This window comes from Netta rufina (genome assembly GCF_964035555.1).
Source record: "Netta rufina genome assembly, chromosome: 14".
In the NCBI taxonomy this organism is placed as follows: domain Eukaryota; kingdom Metazoa; phylum Chordata; class Aves; order Anseriformes; family Anatidae; genus Netta; species Netta rufina.
In genome coordinates this window covers 12183947-12210162 of record NC_140137.1, presented here as the reverse complement: position 1 = coordinate 12210162, position 26216 = coordinate 12183947, and the positions used below count along the sequence as shown (strand labels likewise).

The window sequence follows — 26216 nt, the reverse complement described above, 5'->3', positions numbered from 1 at the left end:
GCATCAGCCTACTGACGTACAGTGGGAAGAAGCAAGATTTGGGATGGAGCAGCAGTTGCCACACAGGCTGTTCACAGCCCCTTGTCCCTGCAGCATCGCACCCTGGCGTGCAGGGTTGGGGAGCAAAGCATGATCCTCAGTGCAGAGCCTTTTCCGCCACTATATTTGGGATTGCGGTGCTCATTTCTATTTTATCTGTCAATAGGGCTCCTGTTTTACTGGATCCAGCCATAAAAGGTAAGGAATCCCCCACAGGCATGGGTAACACCACTAAATACTGGTCCCCACAGTGGTAAATTGGGTTTAAGAGTTTGGAGCAGAACGGCGAGAGAGGAGCCTCTTTCCTGAACCAAGGAATAATCTAAAGCCCCACTTTCTCCCCTATGTGACTTTTGTCATTATCATCTTTTCTGATTCTTACAAAGCAAACCTAATTAGGAAGCTCTCTCATTAGTCTTCCAGAAAAATTAGCACAGCTTATGCTAATTACTCCTGTAAAATTTAATAAACTCGTTGAAATGGGAATAGTCTAATGAGGTTTTATTTATTGAACTAAGATAACTATAAGGAAAAAGGTTAGGACACCAGGATATCCAGAGTGGTAATAAAACTACAATTTATTCAATTTCTTCACAGGAATTTTATTGCAAACCTTTTAAATTCAAATATGAGTTACAATTTGAATGTTAAATCAATCTAGAATTTAATTTAATAACAGGAAGTGCTCTGTGTTTTCTTTAAGTATGATTACAATACAGCCCTGCTACTGTACTTGTAGGAATTGTGCATTTGTATTGTGACAATAATACCCCTTTTAAAATGAGTTCCTGTTCATCAGAGCTTCATCTGAACACATGTAACTGGATTAGTGATAAAATATACAGGCTATGCTAAGGAGATGATTCAGACACACACAGGTTTCCAAGAAACTTCCTTGAAATGACTGCTCTCTATAAGCATAAGAGATTTATTTTGTTCTCCAGAGAAAATTTAGATCGCTCTATGAGTATAAATTTCTTTAGGTCCCTTTCACTGCTATATCCGCTGATACTATAATGGGGCAAACTATAAAGCAATTTTACAAAGGATAAAGTCATATCCTGTTTCAAACGCAACTACAGATTTTTTTTTTTAAATCCCACATTTTGATTAAATAAAAATATGCGATTTACTTTTCATATACATCTAGGGTTTGAAAAAGAACACAACACATGTAACTTTGAAGTTGCCAGAGAGCCTCTTCGCCAAGTTAACTAAACCACCACAAAGACTGAGTTCCCTCTATCCCAAGTTTCTCTAGCCTCATCAAAGAGAATTAATCAATCCAGAATAGTATTCCAGCATGTAAGAAGAGGATAGCATTTCCATGTAAGTACATATGTCAAAAATCCCATAGATAGATTTTATTGTAAATTCTATGTTAGGTCAGACTCTGTGGATTCGTAGGATTTGATGCAAGAGCTAGATTAAATCCATAGGCGAGGCTTTATCAGACTGTAAGGCATGTGGGAGTGCTTTAGCCCAAATGGTAAATGAATTCTGTAAGCTCACATGCAAATAAAAATAGCTAAATATGGTTTTGCATATCAATTGACATAATAGTTTAAAATTGTGCACATGCAGAAGTGACAATAGAGTACAACTAAACACATGTGCTGACTTGTGCAGGCGTTTCAGTGTTAGAACAATTTTAACGGACTCATTTTAAGGTAAAAAGGCTCCACATAGATCGCTTCATCCTTTCCAAACCAAAAGGGAGGAAAAAAATGAATAGGATAAATGTCACAAGAAGCATCACTAAAGCCACTAACTGTATAAAGCACATACTTATTTGGCCTAAATTGTTTGAACTAGCCCTGGCCAAGAAAAGGTTTTAAGTACCCTACTGGGACAGATGCGAAGCGGCAACAATAGAAGCCACACTAATGCAATCCAGGTAACACAATCCTGTTTCAAAAACACGGGGAGGGCTAATTACAGTACTGCTGAGTCAAATTTCTTATACCACTGCAACCCACAGGAACAGGTCAAAATCAAATGTTATTCAAACCACAGTCATATCAACCTTCTGTATCAAAGTCACAATTTAAAACCAAGTGAAGAACTTAAAAGCTTAACCCATTCACCAGCCAAATGTGATTTAGTGCAGGTGGTGAGGTAAAGCTTGTAAGATGAGCTTTAAATCATGTTTAGTTGTGTTTTAAATATAATCTTCAGAATTTGAATCTTTTGCATCGATTAATATAAATACTGATGAATTGATCACTGCTAGGAAGCTAAGTCTGATTTTTCATGTTAGAGTTTCCCTCTGTTTATAAGAAGCATGTAACAGACAGCATCTCTGGCTTTCATAATTTTAAATGATTTGCAACTAGCAGTTTTGCATACTAGATAGTTAAACAAAATATTTCCGTAAACCTGCCATTAGCATCTTAACATCTCACTTTCCAGTACAATGAAAAATTCATGTGAATTTTGTAGCTTTCATGTCGCTCAAAATGCCACTCTAACACCATGTTTATAGTGTTCAAGTCTGCAGCATGCTTATAAAACACATCTCTATACAGATTTCACAGTGGGTTTTTTTTCCCCTGCTTTCCCTGGTGCTACCTAATGCTCACAGAAGATGAAAATACGCCTAGTTAAAATAGGTAGATACATCTGAGATTTAAACATTCTCGGGATTACTGATTATAGCTAATCAAAACATCTGCGATAAGCTTCCAATGTATGCACTTTCTTAACAAATTCAACCCAGAGCTATCAATCTGGCAGCCTGCAGCAGTGCAGTGCCCGGCCAGGCTCTGCCACCCCCCTCCTCCCTGCCTGGCACTCCGCACACCGAACCCCTTCACCTTTTGTCATAAAACCACGCACGCTGGCATGGAAGGCGCTTTGAACCTCATATAGCAAACATTAACTCAGACAATAACACCAGGAGAAGCACACCACTCCATACTCCCGCTCCTGTATGCATAGATAGTTTCCCTTCAGGGTCCCTGTACGCGCAGATTAGCGTAGTGGTATTGCTTTCCCCAGCTGATGACAGACAGATTCAGTACTTCATGGCCATTTAACTCTTATAGAGTAATGCTGCATAATAACCTGGTTATTGCGCACAGCTTCGTACAATGATTTTTGACAATTAAAATGTAAAAATGACTATTTGGTACCATTTTGCATAATTTGCAAGCTCAGAAACTGCACATGGCTCAGAACAACTAAAATAGATGTATTGTGCTACAGTGATTTACTCAGTGATGTCAGATTAGCAATATGGATCTGTTTAAAAACACAATAATTAAGATAGGCAAAAACGAATTAATCAACTGACAATACAGTCAAAATAGTATTCCAACCAAAGAAAATCACAGGAGAAAAACCCCTTAGTTTGCAGATCTATTTTTTTTAACTGTTTTTATGCATAAATAAAAACCTTAAAATGTAGATGGATTGCACCCAACAGAACTACTGTAGCTAAAAGTGATAATGATTCAAACATTTTTCAAATAAAAGTTAAATATTTATAAGCACCCAACCACATTTCATAAATCACAAACTATTATTATTTTATTCCTGAAGCTTCCCTGGCACAGCATGTGAATTGAGCCACAGAAAGTCAGAAAGAAAAATCTCTTCTTTATGCACATGAATCAGTTGCAAGCACTGGAGCCCTCCAATGAGCAGGTCGCTCCGTTAGCCTCCATATGGCCCTTCCATGGCAATCGCAATTGCAAAGCACAACTAATTTGGTATCAAAAACAAAATTTCCTCCATATATACTCCTAATTCTTACCCATTAGCAACACAGGGCAGGTGTTTCATTATAATGAGGAGGAAAAGAAAAAAAAAAAAAAAAAAAAGCAAATCGAAGGAAACAATAGCAGTCCTTACCTGTCAATTATCACTGGATCTGATGGAGTCTCATTTCTGTTGCCACAGCTTTTCTTGTCACAACAGCGGCTACAGAGCAAAAGTGAAAGGATTTAGTGCGACCATTACACTGTAAAATCATCATTACGAACATGGTGGGTTCAAATTGCCGGCTAGAGTTACCGCTCCGTCCCTGCCTGGAAATCAGTCAAATGCAGCAGGTCACATATGGGTTAATTACTGTGTTTAACTTCTTGCACAGCTGGTTAACAATGGAAAATATAAAAAGAGAGGGGTTTTGCCCCTTTCACAAATAATAATTCAAGGATCATCCGAAACAGGGAGACCTGTCTATTTGTGGTCTTTTATCCATGGGGTTTAACAGTTGTCCCATATAGATATGCACTCAAAATAAGGTGGCTTTTTCTTCCCTGAATACAGCTTTTACCTTTGCTTACCACTTACATTATGTGGCCGCACAGTTTTCCTACTTTTACACAGAGCTGAAGTCTCAGCTGCCGGGAAACCTCCCCCCGAAATCCAAAAGCACAATTATTCTCCCTTTAAGAAATATTGCTGCTAAGGGGGGAACTAAAATGCAAGCACTACTAGGCTGTTATGTGGGAGTTTGCCCATTTCCCTGGTTTTTGGAGCACGCTGGTGTCTGTTTGTGCCAGGAGAGCACCGTTCTGTGGCTGGTCCCTGCAGCAGGTCGGGTGCAAAGCCGGCACGTGAAGCACCAGCTCTGTCTGCCAAAGCCTGGCACCATCACTGGCCTTAAGGCTAGGACTTTGAACGAAGGTGGCTCGGCATTTGCACAGAGATGTTAAATGGCTGGGGACAAGCCTTTGTTGTGAGAACTGGACACCAGCTCCTGGCTTTTGCAGGGTGAGGGCTTGGGGACAGGAACAGAGATGCCGGGCATGGGGACGGCACCCCGTGGTGGCACCAAGTGGTGGAGCATGGGGCCACCCCCTCAGCTCTCCCTGGCCAGACGTGGGTACACTTTGCTGCTCAGCAGAACTCCTGGTGAGCCCCAGCTGTGTGCCACATGCCTTTGGGAAGCACCGTGCTCATTTCAAGCAGTGTCCCAGGGCCTGCACATCGCCGTGTGTCAGCAGCCGGCTTTGTGCATCCCGCAGCAGCCACCCGCTACTTTCCCTCCTGCTCGGGTGGACTATTTTCTTTTTCCCAAAAAAGTGGAGGAACATCAGCACAGGAAGAAGCCTGCAGAAGTGCCATGCTGTATAAATAGCCCTGTTGGGAGTATGACAAAGGTTCTCTTGTGTTGCTGAACAATAGAGTGAATAATATACAGTTACCCACCAAGATTAGCAATAAAGCAACTAACCACACTAAAGATAACAAAAAAAAAGGGGGGGGGGGGGGGGGGGGGGAGAGCTTTTACAAAAACAGACTGTTTAAACATGGTTTCCAAAAGAAGAAAAAAAATTGTTTTCAAAGAGAGGAAAATACATAATTCTTTTCACCGCAAAAAGCTTCAAGGCAACTATTCAGGGCTGAAACTTTTCACAGTTAACACATGTGCGGTATCTTCATTTCGGTGGAAGTTACATTGTTTAGGATTGCCAAAAAAAACTGCTTAATTTTACAGCACAATACCACAATTGATCCACCAAAAAAATGCAAGAGCCTCGGCACCCAGAAAGCATTAAAATTTAGGAAGGAATAAAATATGCTGTAGGTAAATAGTCATGTGGACGTTCGGGGGGCTTTTTTGCCTATAAAAGGACTTGTCATTGGAGTGCAGCTAGAATGTGTGGGGTGAGAAAATTTACCCACAAACAAGGCAATAAAAACTGCTAATCATTTTTAAATGATTAAAATGTAATTAGAAACAGAGTTGGCACAAGTTAAGACAATGCAGTTCTTGTGACTGAAGCGAATCAGGGCTAGTCCTGACATTCTCCCAGCAGACTGCAGGGACAGAAATTGCCACACTAACGCAGGCGAGCGAAGGTTCCCAGGCTCCCCGCCATGCCAGGCGGACCCCCGCGTCCCCCTGCACCTTCTCGGGTGCTGGCCCAAAAGGAGACGGGGCCAGGGATCCTCTAGCCTTGAGTGGGACAGAGCCACAAGGTGGCCGCTGGGGACAGTCTGGCCTGGAGAGCAGGGAGGACACGGCGCTGCTCATGGGGTGGCCTCTCCGCTTGGCTTGGGTGTCCCAAGAGGATTCTGCAATAGGCCTGAGCAAAAGACCTTTTAAAAATAAAAAGTCAAGCTAAGGTTTATTGATTTATTAGTAGTAGTAGCCTCCCCATCACCAGCAGAATTACAGGCTTCATCTACCTTTGTTTTTCCATGCAGAAAATCAAGGCATCGCACAAACCCTGAGTTTTAGATCACTTCTCATGGTATAAGCATTCAACTTGCTTTGAAAGCTTTGCATTTTAGTGTTTACTGAACACTTTGAAAAAGTTCCTAAATGTTCAGCACCTTTTCAATCCTTTCCCCAAAGGAATCTTAAAACTCCCAGGAGTTTCTCCATGTCTCCAAGAAGTCCTCCAGCTCCCCACAGGCTCTGAAGGTGCAGTGAGAGGCTCCAACTGCCAGCTCCTGGACTGTCCCTCAGGGATGTCCCTCCCCGGGTGGGACAGGGAGCCATGGCTCAGGCAACATGTCACTCTGGATCACAATAAAAAACTGCAAAAACTGCTTGGTTTGTTTTTAAAACAAATAGTCCTCAATAGTAACCCAGTGCTCTGGGGACCTGCTGCCCTCCTGCTGCCTTGCTCCGCATCATCTTCCTCCCTTTCCCTTCCCCACGCTGGAGCATCCCTTTTCCATGCCACCTGGTCCCCACTATGGGCACACAGGAGTTTTCCACCTCACCCTGGCACCCTGCACCCCAAAACCTCCCCATCCCCAAGCCAGCAGAGCAGCCAGGAGCATCGCTGCCCAGAGGAGCCCTGCTTTGTGTATCTGCGCGCTCGGGCTTTCTGCGGGGACAATGAACAATGAGAAATTACGGGGCGATGGCACGTGGCCAGCGCAAATGCGACTTTCCGATCATTTAGCTGCCAGGCTCTAACAAGTCGTTAGCGAGTCCGCGTGGGACATCTTGCAGCAGCTCCCGGCGAGGCAGGCTGCAGCCCACAGCCATGCGGCCCCTGCCCCAAATGGGCTCCTCGCTCCCGAGCGCGGAGGTGCGGGAGGTTCTCGACAAAACAGCTGTTAAGATTTTATTTTGCAAAGACAAAAACCATATTTTACTCCGACCTCATTCTCAGAAATCACTGAACCATTTTAGCTGAAACTTTCCAAAGAAAGTCAGCCTCGGGCTGACACCCTGCAAAGGACATTTCAGCCAGAACAGTTTAAGTTTGGCAAAGCTGTAAGCCACTGAAGGTTTCATAATGGAAATTGTTGAGGCAATATTAACTATAGATGTCCCTCCCCATGCTCCTACAATACTAATAAATTCCACCAAGGCTGTGAATTCTCCCCAGCTATTAGCATTTTTGCCAACAGCATAGATTTTATATTTGACAAAATACAATGAAAGCCTTTGAAATAAACAGCCACCTGAAGCAAACCTCAGCCCCGCTTCCCTACCGCAGCCAGGACGCTCCTGTACATTTGAATTCTTTGTCTTATCCGTGCCATAGTTGGAGTATACTATAAATACCCAGCTTTGTCACATAAATGCAAAGTTTTATTGTGCAGTTAGCCTTGATAGAAAGCACTGCTGAAAGTTGTTTAGAAATTAAATATCTAAAACAAGCTATTTTAAAATACAGAGCCCTCACTATTTCATGTCTGAAATGAAGAAATTTCATCTTAGGGAGAGCAAGCTGTCTTTCACACCATATGGCTAATGGTAGTGCATAGCAATTAGCTGGGCTGATTAATGGGGAACAGACTCTAATTTTATGCTTATAATTGAGGCTGCATTTGCACCCCTGGTGCAAATTCAGCACATCCCAACTTCCACTTACAACAGGCAAGAAATCAAGAGAAACAGAATGGTGTGGAGAGAGATTTTTTTTCCCCTTCTAGACCCCTAAAGAGCATCAGATTTGCAATTTAAAAGAGTGTTAGCAGCACAATAGATGACAGATTTGTGCAATAGGGTCAAGCGGCCTGGTAAACAAACAGCACCCTCTTACAAATGTATAGGCAGAAGAGGAAATGGGGAATATCTAATATGAGCTGTAAGAAATTTGAATACATCTCCCCCACCCCGTCAGACACACATTTGCCTACCGTGGTCAGATTTTTTTTTATTTTTTTTTGCTACCCTTCCACCTTATGCTCATGAAACACAAAGCCAGGACTGGCAGTAAACAAATCCAAGGAGAGGAATAAAGCTCCTGATTAAGCGAATTTCGAGAACGAAAAAAGCATAAAGTGCTTTAATAAAGGGAAAGACGGCTCCAAATGACGTAGCACATCTTTCCACGTTCCCAGAACGGAAATAATTTTATCTAAGTCAAACTATATTGACATGGCTGTAAATCTTTGATGTAGCTCTTCTGGTTAAAACTCAGCCTCCTATGTAAAGTTTCCATTTATTTATTACTCTTGATGTTTCTAAAGTATTTGTAATAAAATTAATGCATTACATAGGTAAGTCTCCCTGCTGCACTAGGGCTCTGTGAGAGCATCCTGGTGCTGGCAGGGAGGCCCGTGGGGCTGCTGCAGGGAGGGATGGATGCTCCTCTCCTCTCCGCCAGGCACGACCACAATGTAAAGCTGCAAAGGCTCTGATTCTAAGTTCGGGTGCTCAGCCAGAGTTGCAGGCAGATTAATTCCTACCTTAAAACCTTGCGGTCTAAGAGCCAACAGAGCACATCACCCAAGGCTAAGAGCACATTCAGGCCCCGACGCCGCAGGCACTTGTGCTTAATTTCACCCACTGTTTCACTGGGCTTCTTACAGGAGAAAAGCAAAGCATGCACTTCAGCCTTATCAGGTCAGGGGCCTCCTTTAATATTTCCATGAATTGTTCCTAGCTAGGTATCTAGTGCGAAAGTGGTGCTAATTGGGCCAATGAATTTTAGGGCAATTATGGGTTGTCAGCGTGACTGGGTTTCCATTTGGAAAGGGAGAACTGGCTGGGAGTCCTCAGCAAAGCAACGCCCCCACTCCCAGCAGTGGCAGCAGCTCCAGCACCTCTTGGAGGTCCCCGTCTGCTCTCGGGTGGCTCTCAACGGGCTCTCTGGTTTCCCAGAAAAAGCCAAACCTGCTGAACGAAGCAGCTTGGAAAAATAGGATATGGAAACTAAAATTCCTCAAGTCCTGCAAGTTGTGGTGTTGCGTAGGGTTTCACTCAGGCTGGCAAAGCAAGGAGAGCAGCTCCCTCCTCTCTGCCAGCATTGCAGGGAGCTGCCCTCAAGCTGGGTTTTATCAGAGAGGAGCTGTTGGGAAGGACCAAACATGCAGATACCCAAGAATGAAGAAACATAACTAAAAAAATAATAATAATAAAAAAATCAACCAGCAGAGAAGTTTCCATCTGAATATTTTGTCTAAGACTCTCCCCCACCAGGAAACTCTCATCCAAGTTTATTCTCTTAGAAGTGGGTACCAGTTTTTACCCTCAAGTTACTCCTTTTTAGTAAATGTGTTTTGTAAAAGTTACAACGCATGCAATGGCATTTTTACAGTCTTAAAACAACTGATTGTAACAATGAGCTTATGCAAGAACCCCTCGTCTTCCACCAGGGAATTATTTTCTGCCATCGAATAACATGTAACAAATGAGTTTTTCAGACATGCAAAAACACCCACTAACTTTAATGAGACTGCAAGGTCAAGCTCTCCTAGGTGTCAGAGGGGTCTTTGAGAAGATGCTGCCTTCCCTGCAGCGGGAAGGAAGCAGAAGAGGCTTCACCTATCGCTACCAGCCAGAAAGAAGAAGGAAGTAGCTGCCTGCGGCAGAAGCACCGCACCCGGGGGAGAAGATATTTGACTGTCCTGAATTTAAGCAACCAGCCCCAGGCGGGAACGTTCAGGGGAACAGAGCACAGGGCAGGGCCAGATATGCCTGGGGAAGTTTGATGAAAAGCAAAAAACAGCCAGTGCTGGGCTGGGGGAGCATCGCCTGCTTGGCTCAGGCTGCATGGGCAGTGGGTGAGCAGCTGGAGGGGCAGCCCAGCCTCAGCCAACAGCCCAAAAGCCTCCTGGCTTCCCGTCCTCCTGCACATCCACAGGCAAACAAAAATGACTGCTTTGTCATTTTACTGAGGACATATTTTTGGGAATATTGTGGGGGGACAGGCAAAGGCTACAACTGACTTAATTTTGGTGAGGAGACTTTTCGTGGGCTACGGCGTCTAAATGCAAACCAGTAGCGTGCTGTTAAGGAAAACTCTTTATAAATTGAAAACTGCTGTGACGACTGAGACCTTGCTGCTAATTACACACACCGAACTCTGTTATTTTGGGATTGTTTAATGCAAGAAAGATAAATTTAAGTCCTAAAATAGCTGCAGGTTCAACCTAGATTTTGAGAGACAGATTCATCTTCTCATCACTAATTAGCTGGAAGCAGGGTAGCTCTTACCTGCACATTATTTCATGCGTGAGCAGAACTCGGCACATTTCTGGGTTCTTGTCTTGGCCTTCATACACTATCGCCTAGAAACAAAACACATTTTTAGCTATGCATCAAGTGGAGTTTGGAGAAAACAAAAAAGGCATCGCAGTAACTGAGCGCGCAGCCGGTGTTGCAAGCTAAGTCGCGGGGTAGGGAGACGGCGTCACCGCTGAACCTGCTTAAGATTTGTGGTTGGAAAACAACACAAGCTGAGTACAGCTAAATTCCCTCCTCGCCGCTGCACATCTCTCAAGCTGTGTGTAGGATGGGTTTTTTTAGTAGTCAAGACAACCACAATTTTCTTTTCAATTCAGAATAAAATATAAACCTAATAGCATTAAAAGAAAGAGAAAAAAAAAAAAAAAAGGAAAAAAAAAAAAAAAAAGAAACAACAGCAAGGCTTGGCATACTTTGGGTCCTATTCATTTTAAAAAAAAAAAAAAAAAAAAAAAAAAAGGCCAGAAAGAGAGAGCTCATGCATTTTTAATTCCAAAAGCTGCACACTGCGCAGCCCAGGCGCTTTCCTGGTAGCTCCTGGAAGTGTTTGGGCCTGATTCTGCCCCCGAAGCTCGCGATCCAGAGAGCAGCTCTGGAGCTGCAGGAATATAAATAAGGGAGAGGCAGGCCCTGCCAGAGGATACCAAAACAAACAGAGGATAAACCAGCCTGGGAAATTTGACTCTGAGATAGCACGGGGAGAACTCTTTGAGTTAAAACTGTGGAAAGACGGGGCATTCGCCTTTCAAGAAGAGTCGATTTTTGCAGCCCTCCCACCAGCAGGACCGGGAGCGACGGCGAGGGATCGGCGTCACATACCAGCAGAGTTACCGCTCGCTCTAGAGAGTTTCCATCGGATCCGGACAGAGTTTTGCTTTCTGCCCGCACACACACACAGCCCTGGCTTGTAACTGCTGATTCACCCCCTAAATACCGGCAGCTGGGCAGTATCTGCTCCGGGTTGTCCCATTGCCCCCAGCAGCAAATCAAGACAGAAAAGAAATTGCCTTTGCAACGGCAACTTTTGACGGCACTGAGGTTCCTGAATCGTTCAGGGTGCCAGTGCACAGCCGGGATCAGATCAACAAGCCTGCTTCCCAGCATCAGCTCTGCCCTCAACACGTGGTGGGACCCTGCCAGCCTCTAAAATACAGACTTAGGAATAAATCAGGAAAACAAACCCGCAGGTAAAATGACATCTGATATAGGTATCCCTAAAGCTAACATTAAATTAGTTTTTGAAAGTTAAAAAAAAATAATAATAGGTTATATGGAGAAAATATATTTTATGGAATGAGATCGTTCTGATAAGGAAGTGTGGAAAATACCTTGTTTTTTTCTCATTAGTATCTTGATACTTGATGGAGTGAGATCATGTGAACTGCTTTCCCAGTCCTTGCAAATATAACCCGTTAAAGGTAAGAGGTGTCATACCTACAACGGAGGCAGGACTCCCAGGACACACAAATCTGAAGAGTCATGAGCCGATTTTTTAACATCATTATATTAGTAGTACTCAATCTTAATATTATGCATTATAAAATGATTTAGCAATTCTATAAACAATATCAGGAATGGCTCTGTGTTGTCTCTGCTAATTTAAATCATTCCCTTTCAGTTTTGCTGCGTGTATTTCCCCACAACCTGGAAGCCAGTATAATTTTGCTGCTGAGGAGAAAGAACAGAGACCTCCAGTGCCATTGCACCAGGTACAGAGCCTCGCCAGCTTCTGCCCCTCAGTCCCACCAGAGAGAGACACAGGCTGTGAGCCCAGCACATGCAGGAGACACAAACGTGGCTGTGGGATACATGCAAAGCCCTCACAGCACAGCCACCAGCAAAGCCCTGACCCAGGCTGGGACCTCTCTTCCCTGGCAGCTGCTGGATGCAGCACATAGGGATGCTTTCCCAGCGGTGGCCCAGGGGCCACAGCTGGTTTGGAAGATGCCTGTACAGACATGCATGGGGGTGTACGTCAGGAGCCGGGACAAATTCAGAAGATCCTCATTCCCGTGCCTTAAAGGAGAAGACGGGATGAAGATTCTAGCCAAAACCAGGGAACCAAAGGAACCAGCTGACAACAGCGGGATCAGCAGGGACGCTGCAAAGACTCCAGAAAACCCCAGAACAGGTTGTACCTGGCAGTGGGACCGGCCAGGTACAGGCAAAGCTCAGGGCTCTTGTTGGACCTAATCAGCAAATAATCAAAAAATAATCTGCTTCTGAGAGCGCAGCGCAGATCTGCTCCTGAGGCCGTCAGTGGAGACAAACACCTCCGGTCCCCCCTCACCTGGCACAGCATGACATGGTGCCCGAGAGAGGACTGCTGGGCTTGGCTCCCCCTTCTTAGACTTTCAAACCTTAAAATAAATTTGCCCAGCCTGGGTTACCTTGTTGCCAGTGAATTCAAGGCAGCAGTAGAAATGACCAAGCAGAACACAAAACCTTTCTTTTCTCCCCTCCTCTCTCTCTTCCCCTTCTCTTCCTGCTGCTATGCTTACTTAACCTCCAGGTACCCGCTTAAATAACTCAACTAAATAGCAATAATGAACGGACAGAGTCAACACTGTGGTACATAATCACCTTGTCTGTTGTGTTTAACGTCAGTGATCCCTTCTTTGCGTGCATGACATTCTTCAGCCTTCGTCTACGTTAAGGATTTGCTTTTCACTTTGTTTGCATTTGACTACTAATATTGCACTGATGCACACCGCGGTTTCTCACTGTTAAGTGCAGGTCCTTCCATACAGCCTATTCCACCAGGAATTTCTAGGGAATTTTAGGAAGCAGGAGGAATTGCCCAGTTCACTTCTCATCCCCAACTCCCATTCCTATTTCCTAATATACTTGTGCAAACGGGTGTGCAAAGCACCAGCTGTTTACTCCCATGAGTGACTCCCTGAGAGCGTTACAGACCCTCTACCGCCTTTCAAACGGTGCTGCTCTAAAACACCAATTCTACAATTAGTTGCAAAAGGGAAACAGGAACTGCTAAAGTTTCACATCTTTATAGCTGCCAGAAGTATTTTTACAGGAAGGGTCTACGATGTTACCGTTGTGAAAATATTTAACTTTAAGATTTGAAAAGAGACTCTTTTAACAAAGCCATCTGATTTATTTTTTTTATTTTTTTTAATTAACGTTCAGGCTTTGACACAGGCTGACTGTGGCAGGAGTCCCCGCCGCACGAACATCATCACAATTTTGTCAAATAGAGATCACATTAATAAGAGATAAAGTGAAAGTTACAGTGTATAAACTTAGACCACAGCAGAGCTAAAAATAAGCCTTCAAATACACATCAGAGTTGCACAACAAAACACCAGCAAAGGAAATGAAAATTATAGACTTTGTTTTTCCTTTTTGTTTACTTCTTGTAGTTTTGACTCGGTGCATCCCATAAGCATTTCGAAATAGATTTTATTCTCCTGAACTTAAATATTTCCCCGCAAAACTCAGCTTACATTTGTAAACCATTACTCACATAAGTAACCTTTCTACAAGAAGCCTCAGTGAGTAACAATCACTCATGCACAAATGAATTTCAAAATCAGGCCCCAAAAAACTAATGTCGAAATATAAGACTCCTCGCTTCCATTTAAATAAAGCTGCATAAAAAAGTTAAATCAAATGCAATTCACTACTTGCCAACACATAAAAATTACTAAATTGAGCACATCCCAGTCATTTCTAGACAAGTGCATCCAACAATTTGAAAAAGTTTTCAGTGAGAGTTCATAAAAAATAAAATAAAGGGGAGGGAGGTAATATAAAAGCCAAGACTACAGTTCTCATTTAAACCAGTTTTTCACGAGTAAAGACGGCAGAATAAAGCAGTAAAATAGTTGACAAGTAAGTTGGAAAGATTTAAAGGCAGATTCCATCCTTAGCTATTCCTGAATAAATCCAGATTTATGCTGGTACAACTGCGGGCAGAATCGCCTCGTAGCATCAAGTTGCCAGTCAGGCAATCCTGCTCTCTGAGCTGGATGAGAAACAAGCTTGAAGGACTGAGCTCATGGCCATTATAGTATTCAGTTATGTCACAGCCTTGATTTTAAAAGAGGGACAGAATGAGAGAAATCACCAGCGTGCATCTAAATCCACTCGCTTTCAAATTCCTCATCTGTTTCGCAAAACAAACTATCTCCTTTACTGAAATAAAGGAGGAAAAAAAAACTCATTAGAATGAGGGTCTTTTCAAAACTGAACTAAAATGATTTGCAGTGACGTATACAGACATACACACAGAGAGAAAATAAAATCCTGGCCCCACCGAATTCAATAGGAGTTTTGCAATTGACTTCAGATGGGCCAGGATTTCACCCAGCGAGGATTAGGCTTGTATCCGCTATATATCTACACAGAGAACGCTGCAAATTCAGTGCATTGCATTTATTTGGCTTCGAGTGCTTAACCCCTAATTACCCAAGTTTTTCACTCCTCGCCCAGGCAGAATTTCTACCCTTCCCAGTCCGGTTTATGCCGGACAAGCAGCACAGCAATGGGTCCCCAGGAGAGGACGTTTAGTTCGTGCTGCGTCTCAGCGCACAATTCAGTAGCATCTAATTATTTTATCCAGTCTCCCCCTGCCTTTGATACACAGCTTGCTTATCGACGTATTCACACAAATTAAATAAATTTATCTCTCCTAATATGTTCATTTTTAATGGTTTTCAAACATTCACATGGAAACAGCTCTAGCGTAAATATCCCAGAACAAATGGCTGTATATTATACAGGAGGGAGCAGTTGGGCTGCCAGACTGGGAATGCACCAGGCCATCTGGCTCAGGCAGTCTCTCCAAAATCCTCAGCTTTGTTTTCACCCTCAGACTCCAAACAACACATTTTCCACTGTGATGAGTTTACATTTTCCCAAACACAGGTCCTGATCATGCATGCAAATTCCAAACTTCTCCGTTCCTCTCTGTACAAGAAAATTAAAATCACCTGCGCTTCTGACATCTCACCAAAGGAACAAGAAAGCTGCTAAAATCTGGCGCAATGTAAACTTTCCCCGTCACAGGGGTTAGGTTTTGTTTTATGTTTGTGTGAAATTTCTCTGAGTCTGCTGAGGCTCCTCTGAACTTATTGATAACATTTTTTTCCCATGCGTGTAGCTGCCAGAGAAGGGCCAGGCTATGCACAGAATAGAGAACTGATCAAATATCTGCATACATCAGAGAATATCATAGAGAAAGCAACAGAAAAACCATTTGCATCCAGAGTTACAGTACTGAAAAAAAGCAAAACGTAAACAGAGCTCAAGTCTGAAGGAAGGATTTTTCACTCATGAGGGTTCTCAACAATAGACAATAGCTATCTTGCAAAACTTATGATTTTTAAGATGCCTGAGCTATATTACCATCCGTTATATCTTATGAATGAGAAAGGCTGAAGGAAAAATGGGTGGGGAACAAGTATTTCAGATTTATTTCCTCCATCTTTCCTAATAGTGAAATATCTCAACTTTATGAAAATACAGCTGAAGAAGTGGAAGGCATCTCTTCTCTGTAAATACATTAAAATCCTCAGACTTGCCTAAAAATTCTGCTTTTATTTGAGCAGACATATTTCACATTTTGCAGACAATTTCAAAATGCATCACCGTTAACGCCAGACCTACTGCAGTAGAAGCTGCCGGTTTACAGATAGCAACAGCTATAAAGTTTGGGATCCTACAGGGTTTTGAACACATTAGGAATGTGAACCCGACATAAAATGAGGTGCCAAGATAACATAAAAGAAAATTTAATTAAGACAGCATTGACGCTGAGTGTTGTTACCCTAACTGAAAAGAACTTCCCCCAACATAAACGATTTATGCGCAGTATTTACAATTTTAAAATGACGGGCACGCATTTTAGAGTCGGAGCAAGACTCCTCAAAGGCAGGCAATTACCATCGTACCCAGCACTTCTCCGGGGCCACCACCAAAGGCCAAGCACATTACCCTGGGTATAACTGGAAACGATGCATTTTGAGCCCAAACCTGACTGAGTTTCCCATTCAGAAGTCCCACAGCCCAGACCACCAAGGAGCGCGCGTGCAACAAAAGCTCGTGTTTTGAGCGAGTGCATGCATAGTTAATACATACACCCTAGACCTGCCCTGGGATGTAGTCAGTGACAAAATCTGTGGTTAGTTCAGTAACGCCACTACCCAGCCCTGCTTCCCATAGTGCATCGCAGCCGGGAGAAAACGTACACACACAACAGCACACGGCCCTCCCCGTGCTACACCTATGGCAAGGCTCGTGGACTAGTTTCATAGTCAGGCATAGTCACACAAACAATGATAAACCCTGACTTATTCAGATCAAGAACCACAGAACAAGGAATATCTGCTATTTATTACACACACAGCATTCACAGCATTCAGCACATGAAGCCCTGTCCGTCTACCTGCTGATATAATGCATGCTGCTTAATGGGACATTTAAGTTAAATCTACAAGTGGTCCAACATACAGAAAGCCAGGTCTGATTTGCAGAATAAATTTTATTTTATCTTACCTAACTTAATAATCCACAGCTGTGCAAAACTTTGTAATTTATAATTGTGAGACAAAGAGAATATAGTTAAATCTTATTTGTCCACACATATATATATGTATGGACATATATATATATATATGCATACTATAAGGAAAGAGCCACAGATACTTTCCTGTATGATCTAGGGAACCTAACTCATTCAAGCTTTGCTTCTGTGGGATTTTTAATTTGCCACCAGAAACCTCAGAGTAGCTGTAATTTCAGTCTGGGAATTCACAATTATTGAGTGTGTGAACATGCGTGTGTGAGTATTGAGAAGCTACTTGCCAGCTGAAACATGTATGCTTCTGCAACAGTTTCATTTAAAAGTAATCATTTCATTATCCAATTTGTTCTGAGCGTCATGCACTAAAATACTACACCTTCAAGTAGGCTGACAATATATATTTAACTTTCATTAAAAATTAAAGAATTTTCAGACAGTCTTTGCAATATTTAATTACAGTTTGATGATTTGAAAGTTACTTGAGATTCTTCTATATAATTCACTGTCGTAAAATATAAATGATACATTCAACATTTGGGTGAGCTTCTGTCATGTGTTGTACTTCGCTTCCTAATAAGCATTCACTAACCGAAGCGATCAGCACTCTGAAATAATTTCACTTTTAAAAAATAAAGAATTTAGAAAAAATAAAGAAAGAAGACAGGAGGGGATTTTAGCCTCTGGCTCCTCAGAAATATGGACTGGCACATGTCACAGTTTTGACATGACAATGCCCTATTTTTCACAAGCAATTATAGACATGCCTAAAGAAATTATATTCACAAAACTAATATGTAAGCAAACATGTTTGTTTAAAACATCCCTTCGCTCCCTGCTTTCTAATACAAGTTCAGAGAGCTTTTGTTTTCAGATCCTCGCTTCTCAACTCCCTTACACTTTACCCAAAATCTGTAATTTGTACTAACTTTGTTTTTGTAAGACTTCCTGAAATCAGACAGATTTTTTTTCATTGTGAATGCGCTTTAAAGCTACATGGTATGTTTTACAAATAAACTGTATCTCGGGGTTTCTTTTCCCCTTTCTCTCCAAAGACCCTCTGATGACTTGATAATAATGAGAGACCAAGAGGTCAAACAGTGCCTTAGGATGAACTCTTCATATGCAAGATGCCTTTGTTAAGAAAATTATTTTGAATCCATTGCTCTACATGAGTTCAGGGATCTGTTTTCAACAGGATTATGAACAGAGGCTTTTGCATTTCCGTAATGATAGGAAAGCTATTTAAAGATAATATTTATTGATGGTCTCTCTCATACGGTCTGCAGTGAAAGACCCAAGCTCCAAAAGAACTAAAGAGAGTTCACATATTAGAAAGATTTTGTTTCTTTTAAGACAAACTAACCTATTCGTGCCTGAAAAACAAGGAACGGCAGCAAACACTTTCCAAGGCTTGCTGTGGAAAAGGGTTTATTGCTGCTGTTTTAATTCCTACAGAGAATGGGCTCTGTTTGGAAGTGTATGGTTTAACAGAGTTCAGATGCATAGTGGATTGTCCAGTAAAATTCATCCAAGTCCCCCCCCCCCTCCTTTTTTTCCCCTCTCTGTTGAAAGACGGTCTTCAATAGCAGGAAAAGATGTTTTGGGACCATCAAAGAGAGTTTTCTAAAACAAACTTAGCCCTTGGAGCTTTATGTTTTGCTGTAGAAAAAGAAACCCAAGTAGAAGCCAGGAGTTTTTTTCCCCTGCAGACAACTGGGTTTGAAAATACAGTGATTTACTTTCTATCAGTGAAAAAAGAAAGAAAAAAAAAAAAAAAAAAAGAGAGAGAGACAGGAAAAAAAGAAAAGAAAGGAAAAAAAAAAAGAAGAAGAAGAAAAAAGCGTATTGTTTTCCTTTTCTTAGATTAAATAAAATTTAAGATTTTTTTTTTTTTTTGACTAGCAAAACAGATTTAGGAAAACAACACATCTTGAAGATAAAAGGGTTTAAAAACGTCCCCACTATTTAAAAGAAATGCATTACAAGGCAAAAAGATTCTGACAGGAGCAGAAGAGAAAGCTAGAGCAACGTTTTTTTAAAAAAGAAGGGAGAATCGATTTGTTCAGACAGTCTCTTTGTAAAAACCCTGCTTTCATACCGAAGTGTGTTGTTTTTTTTTTTTTACAGGTAGACGCGCACGTTATTACTCTGTTTGGAAAGCTAAAGAGCAAGCTCCAAATTCGGGTTAATCCATTTACAAGCTCTGCTGCCCTACAGCCCTCCTCGAAGCCGCCCAAGGCGCTCGCCGCTCCCCGCGCAGCTTTTCGGGGGGCCCTTCCGACATGCAAATCCGCCCCGATCTCATCGCTCCTCCTTTACACCCAGCGCAACTGAAGCAAAGACAAATCCGAGCCCCGGCGCCCGAGCAGCGGCTTGTGCTCCCTGCGCTTGGTGGGCTGGGGAAAGGGGAGGGGGGGCCGGGAGGTTAATTCTGACAATTAAGCGGCTAAACAGCCCCCGGCTCGGGCCGGCTGGAGAGCCGCCAGGGTTGTTTTTTTGTGTTTTTTTTTTTTTGCGGAGCTTCCCCCGCAGCCCGGCTCCGGGCTGCTCCCCGCGGGGACCCTCCTCGCCTGTCCCGCAGCCCAGCCGTCGGGGTCGGGCCGCCCCCCAGCCCGGCCCTAAAACCCCCGGCGCTGCTCGAGTGCGGAGCGGGGAGCTCGGGCAGCCCCTTTACAACCCAAGAGGGAACCTTTCCGCACCGCTCAGCACCGGGGGAGGGTTTTTCGCCTCCTCGGGCCGCCCCGCCGAGCCCCGCCGGCCGCCCCCGCAGCACCCACCTGCTTGGTCATGGAGTCGATGAGGCGAACGTAGAAATCCTGCTCCGTCCTGATCCCTGAAACAAGGCAGAGGAGTGAGGAGCGGGGCCGGCCGGCGGTGGTGGGACCACGCTTGGGCTCGCCCGAGGGCTCGGAGCCGTCGGGGGTCCCGGCCGGTGCCCCCCGCCCCAGCCGGGCACCGAGAGCGGGGATGCGCGGAGAGGAGGGGGCCGGGACGGCGGCTCCCCGGGTCCCCGTCGGGTTTTGCAGCCCGGGTTCCCCGAGGTGGCGGTGTCGGGGCTGCCCCCGGGGGCTCCCAGCCCTTACCGTTGCTGTAGAGCAGCTGCAGGCGGTAGTGGATCCCGTTGTTGGTCTTTTCGCTGTTGGCTTCCTGAATTCGAAGAAGACAAGGGAGATGGGGAAAGGGGGGGAGAGAAATGATAAATACATCGCAGGAAGCTTCTCCAGCGCTTGGGTGCCGGGCGGCCCCGGGGCTGGAAGAGGCAGCTCTGGACAACTTCCCCTGCCCCAGGCATACGGGGGGATAAGGGAGACCCCCCCAGCTGCCCTCTGGGCCGAGGGGAGATCGAGGCGGCCGGGAGGCGGCGGAGGCTCCCGGGACGAGCCGGTGCCGAGGCCCCGGGGGAACAGAGCGGGGAGGGCCCGGGAAAGGTGGCCGGGTCCCCGCGGGGCCCCGGGTTACTCACCTTCTCCTTCTCCACGAAGCCCACGAAGGCGGTGCGCTCGATCTCCACGGGCTGCCCCTGCCGGTCGTACAGAGCCAGGACGAAGTGGAAAAAGTTGGATTTCCTCAGGTTGGAAGGAGGCTGCTTCTCGAAGTGAGCCCGGGCCAGACCCACTCCGCTGGGACCACAAAGAGCCGGGTTAGCGGCAGCCCCGACGGCGCGGCCTCACGCCCCCCCGGCCCGCTCCCGGCCCCGTGCCTTCCCCCACAGGGACCCTGCGGGACCCCGATGGGTTCCCCGGGGACCGAGCATCCCTCCCTGACCCCTCCTCAGGGCTCTTCCCTCCGGGCCGGGGCAAAGTCGTGCTCCAGAGCGGCCACGTCGGAGCCCCGCGGGGCCGGGAGCGCGGCACGACCCCGACCATATCCCGCCCTGCGGGCAGCCCGGAGCCCCGAGCATCCCCCCCGGCACCCCCAGCCGGCACCCACCAACCCTCCCCGGGGGCCGTGGCGGCTCGCAGCCGGCCCTGCATGGCGGGGAGCGCTCAGCCCCTGCGGCGCGTTGCCCCGCGGAGCGGCATGCTCCTGCCACTTCTCAAAGTCGGCTCGAAGCTGTCACCGGAGCGCCCATGTGCCTTATCTTTCAGTTTCAGTCCTGCTGAGCCTTTCCTCCCCTCGCCGGAGTGGTGGGTAAACACCGCGAGGGCAGCCGAGGAGACAACTTGAAATATTTCAGGGTTGTCCCTGCACAACTTTCCCTTCCTTAGAGGGCTCCAAAGGGAGGGGTGCGGGGCGAGGTGGGAGACACCGGGAGATGTCAACACCAAACTTCTGGGCTGCTGCCGGCTCCAGGGCTCAGGCTGCGGTTCCGGCATCGGTTTTTATTTTTCCCGGGGAAGAGGATGGGGAGAAGGAGAAACGAGAGAGAAGGCGAGGCTGGGTGCAGCTCTGCCAAATCCACCTCCCGGTTGAAAGGATTTCTTTTTTAGAAATCTAAGATAAGTGGCAGTGGTTTTACAAAGAGGCTTCGAATTTAATTTCTCCTCGAGAAAGCTTCGCAAAACTCCCCGCTTATCGGGGGAGAAGGAGGGAAGCTGCTGATGCTGACGAGGATAAGAAAGAGAAGTAAAGAAATATATTTTGGAGACATCCGTGCACAACTCGGGGCTTATCGGAGGAGGAAAGTGTCATTTGGAGATCTTAAGACTAAATCGGCAGCAAACATAGTTTTGAAAACTCCTTCCTCCGCGCGAACACAAGAGGCTCGAGAGATTAAAACCTATCTATCCCTACCTAGCAGGACTCGCCGCTTCCTTTATTGTTACGATGCTGATTTTTTTTTTTTTTATAATAAAAAAAGTCCTTCCTACGGGACGAGAGGGAGAAATATTTAACTGGCCGCATCTACGCGCGACTCCCTGCTGGCAGCAGAGCTCCGGAGCCGGCTTTTTGGTGGTGCTGGGGGGGGGGTAAAGGCGATGCCCGGGGGAAGCAGCGCTGCAGGAGCCCCGGGGTGCGGAGCGGGGCGCGGGCGCGGAGCCTGCCTACCTCTGAGCGGCCGTGCTGGCGTCCAGGACGCCGGCTCCCTGCATCCACGTCCGCACCGCGTTCATCCCCGCGCCGAGGGGCTCTTCCTTCATGCTGCTCCCACTCCGCTGGATGCTTTCCTGAATCCCAAACATGAATCAGAAACAAGAGCGCAAATCTTCCTTCTTTACTCGAAAAAAAAAATAATATATATATATATATAGTGATGAAATCGCCAGGCGGACTGTTATGTGTGTTTTTGTTTCTCTCTCTCTTTCTCTCTCTGCAGCTGATCTCGGGAATCAAAGCAAGTCAGAGAAAGCAAACACAGGCACGCACATTAAAAAAAAAAAAAAAATCCAGAGGCAATCAGAGCCCGGTTTTGTTGCTGCTGTTTGCTGCGTGTGCAGTTTGTTTGGGTGCTTGGAGGGGCTTGCGGGGTGCTGGGGGCTGGTTGCAGCGCTCACAAGCCGGAGGAGTACTTGAAGTCCCTTTTGTATGAAGACACCCCTCGGATGGCAGCAGGAAAAAAAAAAAAAAAAAAGAAAAAAAATCTTGGCTGGCAGTTTAAGAAACAATGGGACGGACGGGAGCTGCGGCAGGCTCTGCTACATCAAGTGTCATTTTCCAGTGACAAGAGAGGCAAGTTTCCCCCCCCTCTCTCTCCCTCTCCTTTCCCCCTCTCTCTTTTCTTTCTTTCTTTTCTCCCTCTTTTCTTCTCTTCTCTCCCAGCCGAAGCGCTCTCTCCTCCCTCCTTCAGCAGCGCAGGAAGCGACTTGGCGGAGCCGGGCGCACGCCGGGAAGGGAGCGAGAGGGGCGCACCCGCGGCGGCACGGACGGACGGACAGACGGACGGAGGGAGACCCTGGGGCTCCCGCTGCCCGCGCCCCCTCCCTCCCTCTCCCGCAGCGCCGGCCCGGACCCGCCGCCTCTCCCTATGGGAGCCACTTTGACTGGCCCCGCCGCCCGACACGAGCCCCGCAGCCCCGGCGCCCGGGGGGCGGGGCCTGGGGAGACACGCCCCCTCCTCATTTGCATCGCGTCACCTCTCCCCCTCCCTCTTTTCCCTTTCAACCAATGGCCGCCCGCGCGGTGCAGCCGCGGGGGGGAGGACACGCCCCCCTTCATTAGCATAGCCCCGCCCCTCCCGCCCAGCCCGCACGGCCCGGGGGAAAGTTGCCCCGCGCCCCCCCCCCCCCCCACCCGGGGGGGGTAATTAACAGAGACGCGATCGCGCCTTTGTTCAACGAGGAGGCGGTGGCGCTGCCGGCCGGCCCCCCCCACCCCACTGCCGGGTACCGGTGCTGGGACACCCGGGGGGGGGGTCGGGGACATATAGGAGGGACACAGCCCCCCCCCATTACCCCCCACCCCGGGAACCCCCGCCCAAAGCCGGTGGTGCCCGAGCGAGGCACGGAGCGGCCCCCCCGGGGCATCCCCGTCCCCTGTCCCGGCACCTTCCCCAGCTGCAAACTGCCCCCCCCCACCCCCGCACATCCCTTTCTCATCCCTCTCCCTATTCCCATCCCCGGGCAGGGCGCGATAGGAGCGCACCGCCTCCCAACGGGACGGCCCGGGGGAAAAGTCCGCTTGGGGTTGGTCCGTTTTCCTAGGGGAAACAAGAAAATAATCATAATCATCATCATAACAATAATAATAAAAAAAGGCAGCCCTGCCCGCGCTGGGCTGGCCGCTCGGAGCGCCGCAGTGCCCGCACCCCTCGCCGGGGGTCCCCGCACGATCCCCCCGGAGCTGCTCCCCCGGCGGGTGGCTGCTGCCGCGGGGGGGCCGCCACCCACGCGGGCTCTCGCCGTGGAAGGGAGCTCGCCGTGCCGTCTGAGAGCAGGGTTCCTCCCCCTGCACGGCCCTGTGCGGCGCTTTAGGTAAAAATCCCTGCAAGTGTCCCCAGGGCACTGTCACCTGGAGGAGATGGGACTGGGACCCCCCCCAGCCCCGCTTTGGGGTGGGTAATCTGTGAGTTGTTCCGGTTAGGTCTGAGCTGTGCCTTTGCCCGCTGCCCCCTTTGACTCCCTAAGGTGCAAGTGATGCTGCTGCGGAGCAGAAGGGGGCTGTGGGGGGAAATGGAGGGGCTGCCACTGCTGCTGCCCTCCCCCTCCAGGCTGTGCTCAGCACAGCTAAGGGCCTCTGAGCTGCCCTGCAGAACAGGCAGCCTGGCTACAAGGCACTATAGACACTGGTACGCATCCCCATAGGCGCCCCGATAGCTCTATAGGACCCGCTTCCAGCTGTCTATACGTCACCTGGTGGGCAAGGGGCACTAAACCTCACCCAGGGAGCTCTGGCTTAAAAGCTGGCACCCAGCCCATGCCAGCACCACACTGACACTAAAACATGTGCCTGATCCTCTGCCTGTAGGTGAGTCCACTCACAAAACACTTGCATCTGAAATATGCCACGTTCTCATGCATGAACTGCCACAGAAAGCAAATTTTCACATTCCCTGCAGCTGATATTTGAATTTTCACATAAGCCGACTGTGGCACAGCCCAGGGATAGTTGGAAGAACACAGCCAGGCAGGCAGCCGCGAGTATTTACGCCATAGGTATTGCATAGGAGCAGTTTGGCCCCTGCAGTGCTCTGGCTTATTGGGCTTCTCCAGGCTGCTGCTCTATCTGTTGTATCATATCCAGCCTAAGTGCCTCCGTGGTGAGATACATTTTGCAATTAAAAGCTATTTGCACCTGCACTGATTGCTCCTTTCCCAGGGCAGGGATCTGCCGAGGGAGAAATGATGCATTTGAATCAACAGACTGAGCAGTTGGTGGATTTTGCCCTCCAAATCTGTTTGGGTGATTTGGGGGACTGGTTCTGTGCCTTCTCCTGGCTGCACAGGGAGCAGCAGCCCAGCAGCAGGCTGAGGGCACCTCTGCAGGGCAGAGACAGCCACACCAGGAGTGACAAGCTCCCCGTTACTTTCTTCCTTGCACGTGCCTCCGTGCCCAACAATCGGGCACTGGGCAGGGGAAATGCCTCACAGCTAGTCCCAAAGCTCCTAACTAATTGCTGCAAGGATGAAAGGGTTAAAACACCGGCTCAACCCCCACAGGGGGAGTGTGAAAGAAAAGCAGAGCTGAAACGAGGAGAGGGTGAGAAAGTCAGGACTTTGGGAAAGGAAAAAAAAGTGCGGGGGGCTGGTGGCAGGCGGTGAGACTTCTGTTCTCCATCCACCCCACAGAGGCCAACCACTGTGTACCATGTACCAGGGCTTTTATTTTAAAGGATTCCTGGCTGCATTCAGCCCTCAGTTTCCCCGCAGCATCTGGACTAAGCCCACCTCATGCCAGGCTCAGGTGGGAAGCTGGACTTGTCCTTCCCTTCAGGTGGCAGGCAAACCAAGCGGGAAGAGGCAGCCACGTGCCATGGGGGGGTCCTGGCATGGCTGGTAGGGACCTCAAACCTAAATGTCCAGCAGGAAACCCCGTCATGGCACATCAAGGCTTCCTGCAGCCCCCACTGAGCGCTCTCATGGCACAGCATGGAATAAAACACATGCAGATTCTCAGGCTGCAATTTGCTCCCCAGGGTGGGCAAAGGCTTTGCTCCCAAAACACGACCAACCCAGAGCTGTGGGTTTCATCCCCGCAACACAAACCCGCAAGATACAACCTCACAGCATGAGGGGCTTAAAAACAGGGCCGGGAGGGGAGGTGGTCGCGGTGCCCCCAGTTGTGGCAGATAACAGGGAGGCCTTTGAAGGAGGGGGCTGTGGAAGGAGATTGCACACCGGAGGACACACACAAGCCCTGTGAGGCTGGAGATGGAGGTCCTGGAGCACAGGAGTCTCCTATGTGGGGAGAGGCCTCTCCCCCTCCCTGACCCCATTCCCAAGCGGGCCCAAGGCCCCTTGAGCATACCCAGGGTGTTGTCCCCCCCTGCTCCCACTGCCCCAACTCCCCAGGTAGGCCCTGAGGGGGGAAGAAAGGGTTGCAAATGGGAACTGCTGACAGAAAAAGCCTTCAGCTCCCTCCTCCCTGCCCTCACAGCCTGACGGGGCACCCCTAAGGGACTGTGCACCTTCCTGCCCTTGGCGAGAGAAGGGAGATGGGCACGGATCCGTGCTGACAGGGGGATAAGGGAGAAGCAGCCTCTGGCTTCAGGGCGGTACTGAGGGAAGCAGAGAACTGGGGGCTGAGCACTTACCCACACTTTCTGCCGCTGTGGAGGAGAAAGGGGCTCAGGAACTGTTCGCTTGCACCCTCCCAGCAGAGATGCTCTGCCTGAGTGTTTTTCCTCCAGCCATGGTCCTGTTG

The 26216-nt window shown here is 47.5% G+C and overlaps 1 protein-coding gene across 2 annotated transcripts in view; it reads right to left on the bottom strand.

The window, feature by feature from the left end:
• EBF1 (EBF transcription factor 1) overlaps positions 1-22099 on the bottom strand; it is a gene marked incomplete at its 5' end in the record, with an annotated part of 270516 nt that extends 248417 nt beyond the window's left edge. For both annotated transcript variants that reach the window (XM_084295004.1, XM_084295005.1), the window contains 6 exons: positions 3895-3963; positions 10403-10476; positions 19754-19809; positions 20060-20123; positions 20440-20596; positions 21966-22099. In XM_084295004.1, coding sequence (XP_084151130.1) covers positions 3895-3963; positions 10403-10476; positions 19754-19809; positions 20060-20123; positions 20440-20596; positions 21966-22099 — 554 coding nt within the window. The remainder of the gene's footprint in view (positions 1-3894; positions 3964-10402; positions 10477-19753; positions 19810-20059; positions 20124-20439; positions 20597-21965) is intronic.
• Positions 22100-26216: the final 4117 nt, after the last annotated feature.